Source organism: Melozone crissalis, unplaced genomic scaffold (assembly GCF_028551555.1).
Source record: "Melozone crissalis strain CALT ecotype California unplaced genomic scaffold, PUWL_Pcris_2 ptg000034l_1, whole genome shotgun sequence".
In the NCBI taxonomy this organism is placed as follows: Eukaryota; Metazoa; Chordata; class Aves; order Passeriformes; family Passerellidae; genus Melozone; species Melozone crissalis.
In genome coordinates, this window is record NW_026535812.1 from 4440600 (window position 1) to 4457054 (window position 16455).

General features: G+C 52.4%; 2 protein-coding genes across 3 annotated transcripts; one reads left to right on the forward strand and one right to left on the reverse strand.

The window, feature by feature from the left end:
• The first annotated feature begins 113 nt into the window (after positions 1-113).
• On the forward strand, positions 114-1708 carry ERFE (erythroferrone). The gene is made up of 6 exons (XM_054282514.1): positions 114-426; positions 557-717; positions 808-916; positions 988-1078; positions 1164-1242; positions 1528-1708. Exons 1-6 carry the CDS (start codon positions 114-116, stop codon positions 1624-1626), a joined length of 852 nt encoding a protein of 283 aa, XP_054138489.1. The 3' UTR covers positions 1627-1708.
• A 2874-nt stretch (positions 1709-4582) lies between these two features.
• Positions 4583-16226, reverse strand: ILKAP (ILK associated serine/threonine phosphatase). 2 transcript variants are annotated; one of them, XM_054282511.1, is made up of 12 exons: positions 16139-16226; positions 15499-15564; positions 15046-15102; positions 14147-14275; positions 13198-13324; positions 12275-12381; positions 11773-11866; positions 9906-9993; positions 8247-8368; positions 6435-6554; positions 5091-5172; positions 4583-4831 (listed from the first exon to the last, which is right to left on the reverse strand). In XM_054282511.1, exons 1-12 carry the CDS (start codon positions 16179-16181, stop codon positions 4691-4693), a joined length of 1176 nt encoding a protein of 391 aa, XP_054138486.1. In that variant the 5' UTR covers positions 16182-16226; the 3' UTR covers positions 4583-4690. The 2 variants fall into 2 exon arrangements, with proteins under 2 accessions (XP_054138486.1, XP_054138487.1); XM_054282512.1 differs by lacking the exon at positions 15499-15564.
• Between the last annotated feature and the right edge of the window lie 229 nt (positions 16227-16455).

A 16455-nucleotide genomic window follows, 5' to 3' on the forward strand; every position in this document is an offset into this window, starting at 1 on the left:
CACCTCCCTGGGCCCACGGGAGCTTTCCCGGCGCTGAGGCGGCCCCGAGGGCAGAGCCCGGCGCTGAGGCGGCCCCGAGGCGGGGCCGGGCCGCCCTCGGTAGCGGCGGCGGGATGCGGCTGCCGGAGCTGTGCCTGGCGCTGCTCTGCGCCGCCGGCACCGGCACGGAAGCGCCGCGGGCAGCCCGGGAGCGGCCGCTGGCCCCGGAGCATGGGGAGCCCGGCGCGGCCCGTGTGGATCCCCGGCAGGCCTGGATGCTGCTGGCCGGGAGCCCCGGGAGGAACAGCGGAGAGCGGGGCCGCGGCGGCTCCGGAGCTCTCACGGCCCCAGCGGGCCCCGGCACCCCGGGGAAATCAACCGCGGGAGCCGGGGCTGGCCCGGCCGTGCCCGAGGAGCTGCTGAGGGAGCTGCATCTCCTGCTCAGAGGTACCGGCTGGGGACACAGTGGGGGGAGCTGTGGGGACAGCAGGACAAGGCGAAGCAGGGCTGGGCAGCAGAGCCAGGAGAAGTGAAGGTTCCCTTCCTAATGTCAGACTCCGCTGGGGTTCGGGGTCAGGCACGGCAAAGATGTGCGGGACAGCTGGGGAAGGGTCTAAGGAGGAGGAAAGCAGCAAAGGCAGCGCCCAGCGTCGTGTGGAAGCGGCCTTCCATTGCCGGACGCGTGCAGACATCGCTGTGGAGCAGAAGACGTGGCTGGAGCTGGGGCTGTTCTACATTGTGAGTGCCCAGCCTGCCCCTTTCCCTGTCTGCAGGGGCACCCCCCTGGCACAGGGACTCCTTCTCTAACTCAGCCATTCCCCATGCCAGCCTGAGAGGGAGGAGATGTTCCAGCGTGGCCCGGGGCTGAACCTGACCAGCGGGCAGTACACCGCCCCCCTTGCGGGATTCTACACCTTCAGCAGCACGCTGCACATCGGTGAGCCCTCCGACAGCCCCGCGGTGCTGCCGGGGCAGGCTGGGCTGGCCTCACCCCCCGCTCTGTCCCAGCGCGCAGGGAGCCGCGGAGGAAGAGGCAGGGATGCCGCGGGAGCCGCCTGCGGGTGCTGATCTGTGTGCAGTCCCGCTGCCAGCACAACAGGTACCACAGGGCAGGGGGGAAGGAGCCCAGCATCGCTGGGAAAGGAGGGGCTGCTCCTCCCATCACTGCCCTCGCTCTTCTGCAGCCATCTGGAGAGCGCATCCCAGCTGGAGAGCAGCGGGGAGCTTTTCACCATCTCTGTCACAGGCACCCTTTACCTGCAGGTGAGCGGGACAGGGCTGGGCAGGAAGGTGCCTTCCATGGCTGGGCATCAGTTCTGCTGCTCTCCGAGCCCCAGAGACAGCCAGGGCAGAGCTCAGCTGGGGCACAGACTGTGACTGGGCTGCCCTAAAGGCCTTGGGCTGCTCTTTTCCCATAAGGAAGGGCAGGAGCAGCTCCTCCAGCTCTTGGTTGCTGTGTGCAGGGAGAGCTCTCTCCCTGGCCCTGCCAGGCCATGCCTGGTGCCCAGGGAAGGTGTCCTGGCCCTGCTGATCCCTCTCTCCCCCCAGGCTGGGCAGCATGCCTCTGTTTTTGTGGACAACACGGCAGGCTCTCCCCTCACCATTCAAAGTGGCTCCGATTTCAGTGCTGTGCTGCTGGGCGTGTGAAGAGGCTGAACTGTGCTGAACCTGTGCCAGGAGCAGCCAGACCCTTCCCTCTGCCAGCCACCATCGTGCCTCCCCTGCTCAGCACCAAGCCCAAGGAAGAGCATTTGCTCATGCAGGGAGCTGCAGTCTGGTCTGATACTGCTTGTGCTGAAGATGGACAAAAGATCATGAAGGTGATGATGATGATGATGATAGTAATAAAGCAGCCTGAGCAGGACCTAAAGGCATTCACTTTTATCTAAAGGCTAGGCCTAGAAGTTTATCTTGGGAAACACTGCTGACAGTGGCAGCAGATGGCTGCCCAGGGCTCAGCTCCCACCGTGCATGGTACAAAGCCCCACAGTTCCATTTTTGCCCTCAGTGGACTTCCCTGCCCAGACTCAGTCTCAGCAGCCCAGGCCAGATTCTGCATTGCTTTAGCCCCTGCAGTGTGTGAGCAGGGGCTTTGCTGGCAGGAGCCAACATCCTTCACAACAATCATCAAAGCAAAGTCCCAACAATGCCACACGTTGGATTACAGCAAATTCCTGCCCTTGGCTTTGCAGAGCAGGCACTCCCTGCCTGTGGCACGGGGCCTGGCTGTGGCAGCCCAGATAGAGCCCAGCTCTGTGGCTATGATAGCTCAGCAGGGCACAGCCTACGTGACACAGCCAGGGCAGCGCCAGGCAGGGTGAGCGCTTCATTTCCCAGTAGCGCTCAGAACTGGGCAAGTGGTGCCAGCAGCACTGCAAGATAGCCTCAGCTAACAGCCCCACCTTCTCCCTGGATGTCCCTGCCCTTCCCCACGGGCTGCATCTCCTTGAGGAGCCTGGTGAAGGAGCTGTTAATGCAGCAGTTCATGGGTAGGGGTGTTTGGGTCTGAAAAAAAGGGGGAGCTGAGAAGGGAAAGCAAGGTGCCTTTCTGAAATTTGCCATCAGGTTTATTTTGCCACAAAGAGAAGCAAATCCATGCTGCTCTGTTTGGGCTCTCCAAATTTGCCTTTCAAGAGCAGAAACAGGAGTGTGCTGCTAACAAAGGCATCCCCTCCCAGCTCATCCTGCACTGCAGCCTCACATCTAAATACACAGGAATGGCTGGGAGCAGAACAAGCTGGCAGAGGATCTACCAGCACTACCCAAAATCTGTGCCAGAGGGCCACTTCCTTCCTCAGTGCTCTGCAGGAGATGCAGAGTCAGTGTGCACCCTCAGACTAAGCCCATGAAGTGTAACTCACTACTGCTGGAGCAGAAATAGGAGATGGCCAAGCCACCTGTACCAAACTCTGGGACAAATCCCAAAGTTCCAGCGATACAGAAAACAGAAAGGAGCCAGGGAAGCCTCACAGCCCTGCATAACACAAACAACCCAGGAGCTGGGACAAATCCCAGAGTTCCAGGGATGCAGAAAACAGAAAGGAGCCAGGGAAGCTCCTGCACCACCCTGCCCTTGCCCCCTCCCCTGGGACTGCAGCTGTGCCTCATCAGAGCAAGGAGGCAACCACAATGCACCATCTCAGCCCCCTCACACACAGGGTGGGAAATTGGAAACTTCAGGGCTTAGGTAGCCCAATCCATTTAGCTTTCATTCTGTCATTTGGTCTTAGGCCAAATTTTCTCTGGAAAACAGCACATTGACTGCAGCAACAGCTGGCAGAGGCACTGAGACAGGATGAGACACCAGACACTAATTAGTACCTAAAACCTGAGATGCCTTCTCCTCAGATAGCACAGACAAGCACAGGGCCTGCCTGCAGCTCAGCTGCCTTTTCACCAAGCCCATTTGGTGAAAACGCTTTTCCCAAAAAACATCAGGAGCAAACTCCAGCTACTTTTTCCATACCAACTTTGAGGTAAAACTCCTGCAAGCACAGGGCAGGTATGCTGCTGCTCTGCAATGGGTGTTTGTGCCCCTCAGCTGCAGGCAACCTCACAGCCCAGCTTCAGAGCCAGGTTTCCTACCCAGTGTCAAGGACAGCCAATACCACATCCCAAACTGGTGGCCTAGAGGATTTCACAGTCTGTATGGTACAGCCTGTGTGAGTCCTGGAACTCCAGACTCTCCCAGGGTCTTGCACAAAGCTCAAGGATGTGGACAGCAGAACTGTCCCAATTAAAAGCTGGCAGAACTGATGCCCCCAGATGCCTCCTTGTAGCACCCCTGTCCAGTGAATTCACTGCATTTGCAGAGACATTCAACCCTAGCACTATGTGAGCTAAACCTCTAGAAAAGGCATTTTGTGCTGTTCTTGCGAGCCAGCAAAGGCTTCCTAAAGATAAGGAAAGCCCTGTATCTCTCTCAAGGAAGACACCAAGGCCGTCACCATGGTGACATGATGAAAGAGAGAAAGTTAAAAGATACAGACTTTAGCTGGCTCACAAAATGAAGGGGCTCCTTGTTCACCTATTGAGAACTTTGTTTCTTTCTCATGACCAGCTGGCAGTGAACGTGTCTGTTAAGTAAATGTAAATATCTTGACAAAGTATAAAAGCAACATGTTGCTGTAATAAATCTCTCTTATGCACCCTTCTGATGGAGCCTTGGTGCTTTGCTTTTGCTTGGTGTTGTGCTCTAGAGCAACATCAACTGTCACAGACACATTTTCTGAAAAATCCTTTCCTTAGGATTTTTCCTCCTGAGAAGCTGAAAAGCCTCAGGAACAAAATGTAAACAATGGTTATCTGCTGCTGTGGAATGCAACAGGTGCATCTGGGATTGGTCTCATGTGGTTGTTTCTAATTAATGGCCAATCACAGTCAGCTGGCTCGGACTCTCTGTCCGAGACAGAGCCTTTGTTATCATTCCATTCCTTTTCTATTCTTAGCCAGCCTTCTGATGAAATCCTTTCTTCTATTCTTTTAGTATAGTTTTAATATAATATATATCATAAAATAAAAAATCAAGCCTTCAGAAACATGGAGTCAGGATGAGGAAAGAGACGAGGATCTGAGACGCCTGCGAACACCATCACAATCACCCTATTAGAAAAACCCCATCTTTATTTACACTGGAGAGCACCCAGCAGGAGCCAGCCTCCTGCAGGCACCCAGCATGCACACAGAGCTCTCCCCTGGCTCAGCAGGCCCCTCAGTGCTCGATCCTGACCAGCATGACGGTGACGTTGTCGGCCGAGCCGCGCTGCACGGCCTTGCTGGCCAGCCTGTTACACGCGGCCTCATAGCGAGCGTCGGCCTCCAGCCTCCCTTCTCTCGTCTGGATATTCTTATCCTGTAGGGACAGAGCAACCTCACTGCTCCCAGCAAAGCTGGGATTGTGTTGTATTGTGTTCTTATATGTTTTAGCTGCGTTAAGTTGTACTTTGGTTTATCCCAGTTGCCTCCTATGATAGTGGGGCTGTATTTTCCAAACATTGGGAAGCAGAACAAATGCACACAGCCTAGGGGATAACTAGAGGGCACTCTGGCAAAAGTCCATTTTGTGCCCTCTGCAGTGACAAACCCAGCTCCCCAAGCCACCTTCTCCTCACCTCCAGGCAGGACACAATGAAGTTCACAGCTTCTTCTGGTGTAAACACTTTAAAGAGGCCATCACACGCTATCAGAATGAACCTGGAAATCAAGTGGAGACAGATTCCAAGAATGAATTTTTGGCTCCTCAACCACAACAAAATCACTCCCATCTATTTTATGAACATCCATGCTTGGATCCAAAGGGAAGATGCTGTGAAAGCTCATCTGAAAATCCCTTGGGACCTACCATTCATGGCAATTCAAAATACAGGGCAAAGAGCCAGGCAACTAATGTAAGACCTTGATCAGGACATCCTGGCTGTGCTACAACACAGGCAAGATCATATATTATCCTGGTCACATCTCCATTGTTTCTCTAAGAACTGCTTCTTTCCCTTGAGTCCTTTTCGTTCATGTATTTTCCCTGTGAAGCAGCTAATGCAAGGAAATAAACAAAGCTGAATCCCTCATGTACATCACTTTGCATTTCTACACTCCTGTGGTAATTTAAATACACAAATTCAAAAGAAAAGCACATGACACAACTGTGAACAGAAAACTCTGACACAAAATACTGCCACAGGCTGCAGAAGGTTGAGGAGATACAAAGCCCAAGGCAAGGGCAGCACCTCCCTTAGGATGGGGAGGCAGCCTGCTGTGCACTCCCTGCCTGCACAGGGAGTTGTATTAACCAGGAGCCCTAACCAGAGTCCCAGGACAAGGAAAACTAAACAAACCTACAGAAGTTGTCAGTCTGCACATGCCTCTGAAGACATCATTTCAGTGCATGATACTCACGAGTATCTTTAGAAATATTTCAGTGGATCACTTGATATGGAGCACTAATCCCAGAAAAAGCAGCAGTACTGGGTTACACTCACCTCTGAGAGTCTGCAGGGCCATACTGACACAAAAGCTCACTGCAATTTGTCGTTGCCAATCATACCATGGAAAAGTATCTCAAATCTTCAAATATCACAGCTGAATGCAAAAGTCTTTATTGGCACCACAGCTGCTAAAAACAACTCCTGGACAGAATGGAGACCCAAGAACTCAAGCCTCAACTACCTGCTTGAACACTGATTTGCGAGCTTAATCAGAGCTCAGAGGACATCTAAGGCCTATGTATGCTATTGCTATGAGGCTGGCTCCTCCAGAGGAGCATTCACAGCATCTTGGCAGAGCAGCAGATTATCCCACTGTTGTAATAGGGAATGGAAGCAGAGAGACAGCAGCAGTAAGAGCATCCGCAGCAGTAAGAGCATCCTCTAATTCTGGGGGGATCAGCCTGAAGTGCCTTGGCTCTCACAGCAGAGCAAGCAGGGCTGGGACAGACCCCCCCGTGCAAGGGCACCCGTTACCTGTCATTGTGTGTGAGCTGGCAGCGTTTGATATCTGGCACAGAGATCACCCCACAGCGCTTGTACTGGCCATCCCCGATGGAGCGGGAAACCTCCAGCACTCCCAGCACTCTCCCGTCCCTGCACGAGGAAAGAAAGCACTCAGAGCCCTCCCCACGTGTGCATTCCACTGCACTGCCTGCTGGGGACATTGTGCACCCATCTGCTTGTACAAATAATGACCCACTTCCCCAGCAAGCTCAAATCTTCCCTTCAAAGTCCCCTTCCCTTTCTGTATGCCTGTGTGAAGCTCTGGCATACAGAGCTTCAGCTACAGAACTGAGGAGGAAATAAAGTCAGGAGACTTCAAGGCTGTTTTCTGTCACCCTGCCCTAACTCAAATCCTGCTTAGCCTAGCAAACTGGGGCAGTAAAATTATATGTGAGCTGAACTCCCAGTGGCATAGTTTGAATAGAGATTATTTTTTGGCAAGATATCCAGCAAACTGCTCTTCACTAGAAGCAGAGTGGCAGAGGCAAGAGGTCTGAGTCAGCAGCCCCTCTGAGGACACCAACCCTCACAGACTGGCCCAGCTGCAGGCAGCTCCCAGGGGTGAGAAACACAACATGTTCAGCTCCTGATCACTTGGCCTTTAGTAACACTGATTGCAGCAAGCAGTTTCTGTGAAATCTACATTACAACACCCCTTAGGAAACACCTCTGGGTTGTCAAGCTTTTCTAACTAACCCAGCTCCCTAGAGAACAGCTTCCCACACTTCACCTTTCTAACAATAAAGCATCTTCTCCCCAAAAAAGCTCTTCTGTGCCCTCGGAGAATACACAAAGCTCATTCATCTCGTAGTCCAAGCAGCCCCGCTTGAGATAACAGCAAGAAGCAAGGCATGTCATGGAGAAGAGATCTGACACTCACACACTTCGTGGCTTATCTCTTGGGCCCAAAATATTGAAGTGCAAGCAGTGGGAGAGGCTCCCAGTCAGCCAGAGACCAGTTCTGAAAGGAGCTAACAGCCACTGGGCCATCTCTTTGCCATGTGCAAAGAGAGATCAGTGCTGAGTGCAAGTGGCAGCATGTGCTCCCCAGAGATAAGGGGAACAAAGCGCTCCAGTGCAGTGTAACAGAACTGAGCCCATCCCTCTCCACCCTGGGTGCATTTTGCTTCCACAGGCGTGAAGATACTTCACCTGCACTGAATCCTTTCTTTGTGAAGATGCCACTAAATCAAGAAACAGCCCTCAAACAAGAGAGAGAACCTAGCCATGGAAATAGGACACAGCTGTTGTGTTTGGCACCCGCTCCCCAAACAGCCATGAACTCCTTTTTGCAGAGGAACATTAAGATAATCACATTTTGGCTCCAGAAAACTCCCTCCTAATGCAGAGAGCCTCAGTGCATACAGTAACCCCAGGGGAGCAACACCAATGGACATTGAGGGCTTTCTGTGCTCTCTCAAACCATGTCCCCACTCAGAGGACAAGGACAGAGGAGTCATGCTGCAAGGAGATGAGTTCTGTTCAGCACCACAGTGAGCAGAAAGCAGCAACTTCCTCAACAATCCAATCCAGCTCTGTAGGTCAAGCTTAAGCCTGCCTATGCTGGTATCCCACTGCCAGGCTCTCACAGGGGTCCTGCCCTGGCCATCCTAAGGCTCTGGGAACCACCAACCAACCCCAGTAACTGAATCCTTACAGGCCTCAGGCAGCAATAGATTCTTTCATCCTGCATCCTGGGCTCAGGGAGCTTTAAAACCTCAATGCCCAGGCCCCAAATCAGGCTGGGGTTTAGATCAGCTCATTCACAGCCCAGGCACTCACCTGACATTTCCCCCAGCTTTCTGTATCCGCATCCTCTCCTCGTACTGGGTGGGGTTGTGCTCCTTGCTGAGGCTCAGGGCTGTGTGCTTCTGGCTCTCCTCATTGTACCGACACAGAATGGCCTGTGCTGACAAAACACCCCCATCAAACAACAGCCCAGCTGCTGCTCCTGGAGACAGCCCCACACTGCACTGAATGGTGCTACAAGGCCAGGGACTGGAGGCCAGGGCTGATTGTCAGGGCTGATTCCCAGGCAGGAGGTGCTGCTCAGTGCTTTTATCAGGGATCTGGATGCAAGAGCTGAATGCAGCATTACCAAGTTTGCTGGTGATACCAAACTGGCAGTGCTGTGGGCTCTCTGGAGTGATGAGACCTTGCAGAGGCTCTGCACAGATGCACCACAGGGCAGTGCCAGTGGCACAGAATTGCTGAGTCCAAGTGTGGGCTCTGCACCCAGGGGGTGCAAGGCTGAGCACGAGGCTGAGCTGGGAGAGGAGAGGCTGGGGAGCAGCCCTGGAAGGGTCTGGGGGTGCTGGGGCAGCAGCTGAGCAGGAACCATGGCCAGGAGGGCAGGTGGCATCCTGGGGACACCGACACAGGAGAGGGCAGGGCCTGGCTGTGCTCAGCTCTGGGCAGCCTCACCCAGAGAGCTCCAGGGTCAGAGATGGGGGAAGGGGCTTGAGTGTGCCCAGAGGAGGAGAACCAGGCTGGGGCTGGGGCTGGGAGGTGACCTGGGAGGGGCTGAGGGCTCTGGGTTTGTCTGATTTAGAGAGGAGGCTGAGGGCTCTGGGTTTGTCTGCCTTGGACAGAAGGAGGCTGAGGGCTCTGGGTTTGTCTGCTTTGAGAGAAGGAGGCTGAGGGCTCTGGGTTTGTCTGCTTTGAGAGAAGGAGGCTGGGGGCTCTGGGTTTGTCTGCTTTGGAGAGGAGGCTGAGGGCTCTGGGTTTGTCTGCTTTGGACAGAAGGAGGCTGAGGGCTCTGGGTTTGTCTGCTTTGGACAGAAGGAGGCTGGGGGCTCTGGGTTTGTCTGCTTTGGACAGAAGGAGGCTGGGGGCTCTGGGTTTGTCTGCTTTGGACAGAAGGAGGCTGAGGGCTCTGGGTTTGTCTGCTTTGAGAGAAGGAGGCTGAGGGACAGCCTCATCCCCTCTGCAGCTTCCTGAGGAGGGGGCATGGAGAGGGAAGTGCTGATCTCATGGGAATGCTGCTCTCAAAGCAGGGCCAGGGGAGGCTCAGGCTGGACATTAGGAAGTGTTTCTTTATAGAGCACATAATCAAATACTGCACCAGGCTCCCTGCAGAGATGGTTGATGCCCCAGACTGTGTTCAAGAGGCATTTGAGCAGTGGTGGAACTTTAGGGCAGCCCTGAACTGGTCAAGCAGCTGGACCAGATGACTGTCCTAAGTTCCTTCCAACTGAAATATTCAAAGATTCTCTTCTTGACACTGTGAGATATTTAACACCACCAAGAGAGAACTTCCACACACCACTGCTTTACACTATGGGAGACAACACAGAAATACTCTGTACCCACCCAAAACAAGATGCTTTGTAGAAACAGTTGAGTAGCTCATGACAACTCAGACATCCTAAACAAACTAACAAAAACCCACATAGCTCTGGGCAGAATAAAGATGCCACCAGGGGTCTCCATTCTGCTTACCCGGCTGTCCCCAAGGTTGGCTATGTAGAGAATATTGTCAACAGCCAGGACACAAGTGGCTGTGGAGCCATCCTTCCATGCTGGCTTCCTGAAGGGAACAAAAATGACATTACTAAAGGGAAAAAACAACACTTAAGAAGTTACAGAGTGTTCCTGGGGACTCCAAGAGTGTCCAGCAATCAGGTGGCACAAGCCCACAGCAGCTGCCTGCCAGCAGCTCAGGTTGGTGACAAACAGCAAACTGGACAGGAACAGAGGAACTACACACCCTGCAGATTCTGAATGCACAGCCCATGCCCAGCTGGGGCAAATACTGCCAACCACAGCTCCCACACCAACTCCTCCTCACACTCAGCTCCCAGGAAACCTCGTGTGTGAGCAGACCAGGCTCAGCTCTGATGGCTGCCCAAAAGCTACAGCATCACAAGCAAACAAACACCCCACACTCCTCCTTGGGAAGCTGCTTCTTTGCAGCAGAGCTCTACAGCAGAAATTCCTTCTTTTTTGCCTATATTTTCCTTCCTTTTCACACAGTATCCCTGCTCCACCTCAGCCCTCCCCACCCCACCTCAGCAGCAGCAGCACCACTCCTTCAGTTGCTCTCCTCCTGTTTCACTTCCTGTAGTTAAGCTTTTATCTCTAGAGCTCTAGGTAAAATGAGAAGCATTTCTTAGATTACAGCTGCCAGACTAGCCCTGTCCACAAAAAAGCATGGCTATGATGCTATTCTTCACTGAGAGTCTAATTTCTAGACATATTTCACCCAGTTTTTCCTTACTTTGAAGGTGTGGCTGCATGAACATGATTCATTTCACCATCAATACAGCTACTGCTAGCAATCCTTTGTCATAAGTCATGTTTCTCACCAGAGGCTGGTTTGAGAAAGACACTACTGACAGTTCTTGACAGACTCAAGAAAGCATCCTCCTTTTGCCTGGTTAAACTTGCGGTTCTGATTAGGCTTAAGAGACTGAGCCAGTTAGCAATTTACTTAGAATTGGAAGTTTCAGGGAATCAAATGCACCAGCAGTGTCTCCATCTGTGAGAGAGGTGTCACTGTGAAACAATAAAAATCCCAAACCAAATGTGTGTGAAGGACTGGTAACAAAGTGACTGTGTTTGAAATGCAATCTGTATCTTCCCTAGTCCACACATTAGTGTGTCAGCTCAGCAGACACTGAGAGAAGGGTGCTTGGCAGGCTGGCATTTACCCCACACAGGGACATTCTTCATAACATCTCTGTTTTCTAAAGAGTTGAAGAAAGCAAGATTTAAATTTACACTGGGAGATGTAGGTCTTTCAACACAGGGCATTAAAAGCTGCCTCAGGGATGTGTTCCAGCCTGACAAGCAGAGCTCTAAAAAAAGCTCAGTGGCCTCTACAGAGCCCTCCTGCCACACACTGATGCCATCAACAGAGAGATCCCACCTCAGGCAGCACAGGACAAGTCCCTTCAGCAACATGGCAAGTCTTAAAAGAAATCAAACAATCCTGACAAGGATTTTCTAAAGAGTTGAAGAAAGTAAGATTTAAATTTACACTGGGAGATGTAGGTCTTTTGACACAGGATTGTCCCTGTTAAGGACAGAGGTGGTCCTTGGACCTGTCTTGCTTCCTTCCTTTGGAGAAACATTTTAGTCTAAGGGATCCTACAGACCACTTACCACAGAGTAGGAGTGGAACATGCCATGATCCAGTTCTAGCCAGCACTCAGCTGGCAGAGGCACAGCCTGGCACAGTGGAGCTGTGTGGAGTTTTGCCAAAGCACAGGAATGACACAAGAAAGGTTTCCTCTGCCCTGCTCACAACTCAGACCTCAGAGATGCACACTAAGAAATACAATTAACAGAAAGCATTTGCACTTACTGGCTGGATGCCTGCTTTAGAAACTCCTCATCTGTGTGCTTGAAGGTGTCCAAAAGGCATCTCTTCACAGTTTTTTCCACGCTGGCTACTTCACCTGTCAGAGAAAACAGCAACTAAACTCCAAATAAAACATATCTGACCTATCCTAGTTTGTCCCTGTGCTCATCCAACATTCAGTCAGGCAGTGCATCTCTTGGACCCTACAGAGCAGCTGTGGCACAGCCTGGGCTTACCCTACCAGAAATCCACGCAGTAATGTATGTGGAGAGTTTATGATATAAACCTCTCCACCACAGGAGGATTTTCATATTTGATGCCAAAACTGGCAACAGCACACCCCACACTTGTTTAGTGAGTCACAGCTGGCTACTTGCACCCTTGTGCCAAAAGGCTTCCAGCCCTCTTCCCCAGCAGATACAGCAGTCTTGCAAGCCCTCTGGCAATAAGTGCCAAGGCAGAAAAGGTGATGGTTGTCATACAGCCTTTATTCCACCCCTCTCACCTTTAGGAAATTTCTTGATCAGGTTTTGGTGCAGATTCTGTGCTGCAAATTTGGAGGCTCGCACTCCGCCGTGGCCATCAAAAACCGCGAAGTACGAGACACGTGTGCTGTGAGGGAACAAAAGGCAGCAGGAGGAGCTGAGAAAGGCCACAGGGAATGGGAATGGGAACAAGAACATCCCTCTCCAAACCACCCTGCCCTGTGCCAGCCACACCAGAAATCCTGCACCCCAAGGCAGAGAAGGCAGCAGGTGTCTGAGCTCATATATTCAGCATTTACATGGTTTATGTGTTCCAGCACTGAGCTGAGAACTTTCTTGTAATTTTCCACTTCTCAAGAAAATGAAGGGCTAAAGGGTTTACAGACCTCAACTTGGCATAAAAGCAAATAAACATTTTACCTCAAGGACACTGCAACTCGCCAGCATTACAGACATCAGTCTAGCCAATCCTACAGTCCCTTCCATGCCTAAGCTTGTTCTAACAATGCTACAGACAAAAAAACTTGGATCTCTCAGAACACAAACCTCTTGGGACAATACTAGCTCAGAAGCAAAATCCAGTATCAGGGTGATGCTTGAGCACATTTCTTTCATTTTACATACCCATTTATATTTGGGTAATACAGGATCAGCATCCAGAGTTATCAGGCCCTCATGGTGCTCATAAAGTCAGTGACTGAATTCACTAAGCACCCCTCCAAGGGGGGTGTTTGTACACAGGAGCCCTGTGAACTGCCTGGGAACACAGCTAGCTGATGCTGCACCCCAGGTCTCCCATAACAAGCCCAAACCATGCACCACAAGAGAGGCAGACAAGAGCATCAGCTGTTCCAAGCAGAAAGGATCATCCCCTGGGTTTAGCTGAAGCAAGCTGGGGCTCCCTCAGCCCCAGGATGGCTGTTTGGCAGCTGGGCCCACTCACATTTGGGAGGGCAGAGGCCGGCACTCCTCGGTGATGTCGTTTAAGATGACGTGTGCATCCTGCATGTCTTCCCTCTCACCTTTCCTCTCTGCCACGTAACCCTTCAGGCCAAGAATGCCCACTGATCCTAAAGGGGGACAAAGCAGACACACACACATGCAAATCAAACTCCTCTGTCTCCTCAGCTCAGGCTAAAAACCACAAAGGGCAGTGCAGCCCTCGTCCTGCAACAAACCCTCTGCTGCTGAGCAGGACATGTTCACTTTGTAACATGGGTGTTATGTGCTCCCAAGGTCAGCAGCTCTAAAATCAGCCTGCCCTCATTCTGGCAGGCAGCTGCAGCCAAGCAGGACTGCTGGGCAGTGGACAGGACTAAAAACAGGGGCAGGGGACAGGGGGGACAGGGGAAGCACGTGGCACTGAACCTGCAGTTTAATAAAGCCCAGCTTTAGAGAGTGCACTAAGGACAGGAAATCCAGGTCTGATGCTCCCAGGACATGTCCTTCCCTTTGTACCCCTGAACACATCTTGCTCCCAAAGCTGCAACACAGGCACTGCAGCCAAAGGCCCTGTCTGTAACAGGCCTGTCTGTCCCCCTCCCAGCAGCCAGCAGAGATTTGTGGATGTGGCAAAAGAAAGTGATGTGGATCCAGCCTCACAGAGGGTCCACACCAATCCCTCTCTTGGCAGCACAAACAGTTATCCTGCCAGTGCTGAGGGCCTGCTGCCCAGCTCCTGCTGCTCCAGCAGGGACAGAAACAAGGCCCAGGTGAGGGAGACAGAGCCAGGAAGCTCAAGGAGCTGCCACCCTGCAGCAGTTTGTTGTTTCCTGCAGGAGGCTGGAAAGGCAAGCAGACTGAAGAACCAAAGCTTAGCTTTGTTCTGGACTTACTCAGCCCAACGCCAAAAGTACAAATTGAGTACATTTGTTTTCAAACTGTCTGAAAACCTTTACAAACTTTCTTTTCCACAAGTTCTTCCCTGCCATTCTTCTCTTCCTCCTCCTCCTCCAAGGACTTTCTCTTCTGTCCTTTCTCTTGGCTCTCTGCTGATGAGACTTGCTTAGTAGCACTGGAGGCTGAAAGAAAGGAAAAATGCAGGTGGCTCCAGCGTTCCAGAACTGTTTGACTTGCACAAATTCAGCTACAAGTCCTTTTATACAAAAACACACTCAGGAGTGCAGGCTCACACAGCATTAAGTGACCACAGTTACTATGAACAACCCACAGACTTTATTCCTTAGCTACCAGGCTTTTTTGTTTTGTTTTTTTTTTTAAAGTTAATTTCTCAGGAAGTTAATGCTACAGGCTGGAACATTTCTACATTATTATTATTAATTATTATTATTTTCCTCTCTGATCTCTGCCCACAACAATTCAAAGGAACTTATTTTATTACACTGAACATGCATATTTTTTAGAAGGTTCAGAAGAAGGCTACAAATTAAAGCTAGCAAGCAAAAACCTGATGTCAGAACTGTGGCTTTGTCCTTCTGGAGATTTAGGCTCCCATGGGTATAGTGAATTATCTCAGTTCCTCCCAGGTGACAGCAGGCACTTGGCTGCATGCACAAAGCCTTGCAGAGCAGCAGCCAGGGCAGGGCAGCACCAGGGCACTTCCCTCCCACAGCAGGGAGCTTTCAGACAACTATGGTCCCCAAAAGACAGGAATGTACTTCTGGGGACAGGTCTGATTTTAAGATTCAGGATCCTGATTTAAACAATTGGGCCACAAATTGCCAATCTGGACTGGAGAAATAAGCACCAGGGTAACTTGCTATGTGTCCAACACCACAGGCTGCACCATGGGCTGTTCCCAGAGAGGCTGAGGAGGGACACAGCTCCTTACCTGGGTCACCACTGCTGGCAGGTGGGAGACCATCGAAGAGCAAAGAGCCTTCTTTTCCTGGAGCACAAGAAGAAGACAAAAATAATTAAATACCTTTGTTCCTTTCAGGGAATAATGCTTTGCCTATGTCTCTTCTGAGGTGAAGACATTATGTCAGTTTACCAAAGAGAGCCAAATTTCTACTTCAATTACTAGTCGGGCAAATCCAGGCTTTGCATTTGCTCCAGGGAACGTTTTTAAGGAATGTTTCATAGAATATATGTGGAACATCTATAACAGCCTGGTTACAAAAAAACCAAACAGGACACAGCTGGTCTGCATGCCAGCACTGATAACCCTGCTGTCTTTATTCTGTCTAACAAAGAACAGGATTTACACACATTTCATCTGAAAGAGATGCTGATGCAGGAAACACAGAAAACCAAACTAATGGTAGGAACAGAGCACCCATACCTGAGTCAGCACTGCTGGATGGTGGGAGATCATCAAACAGCAGAGGCCCTTTTTGGGCATCTTTCCCTGCAAGGCACCAGGGCAGACTAAGGAACCCGTGCAGGCACTCCAGGGGAGCTGCTCTGAAGGACTGTCCCCAGGCCAGCACACGTGTGGTGAACCAGGAGAGCCTTGCTTCCATCTGTAATTTTAGCAGCTGCTACACAAGCTAAACAACCACCTGCCTGGGGCTGAGATAAGCTTTTGTCTTGAGAACAGGTTTTTGGTGGGTTTTTTTTTGCTAGCAATCCACTAAGCTCAGCAGCACAGTGAGAGGCAAGGCTCCGACGTGGTCTAAACCGCGGGGAGCTGCAGTTCACACAGAACATGCAAAAACACGGTATAAACTGCAGCGGGGCGAGTCCCAGGGTAAACAAAACCACAAAACCCACCAAACCCGGTATTTTCTCCAGCGATTTTTAACCCGTCCCCTCACGCTCCCCCTCGCCCCTCAAGCTCCCCGTTGTGGCGGCCCGGCTGTGCGCGGAGCCACGCTGCCCACGGCCGAGCTGCAGCAGGCCCGCCGCCCCTCAGCGAGCCCACGGGCCGCGGCCGGGCACGCCCGACGGACCGCGCGGGCCCGAGAGGGTCGCGGCCTCACCCGCGGCGGCGCCGGGCTCGGGCAGGTCCCCGAACAGGTCCATGGCCGCCGCTCGCTGCCGCCCGCCGCCGCCGGCCCAACCCGCACCCGCGGCGGGCCGGAAACGGGGCCGCGCCCCCCGGCAGCGGAAACACCGCGCGGCCCCGCCCACAGCGGCGCGTGCCCGCCGCCTCCGCCAATCGCAAGCGGGGCCGCGCTGTCAGTCAGCGCCGTGGCCCCGCCCCTTGCCCCGCCGTGTTGCGCACGCCCGCGAGGGGGCGCCCCTCAGTGGCGGTGGAGCTGCCCGCCCTCAGCTCCGTTCCCCTCAGTGGCACTGC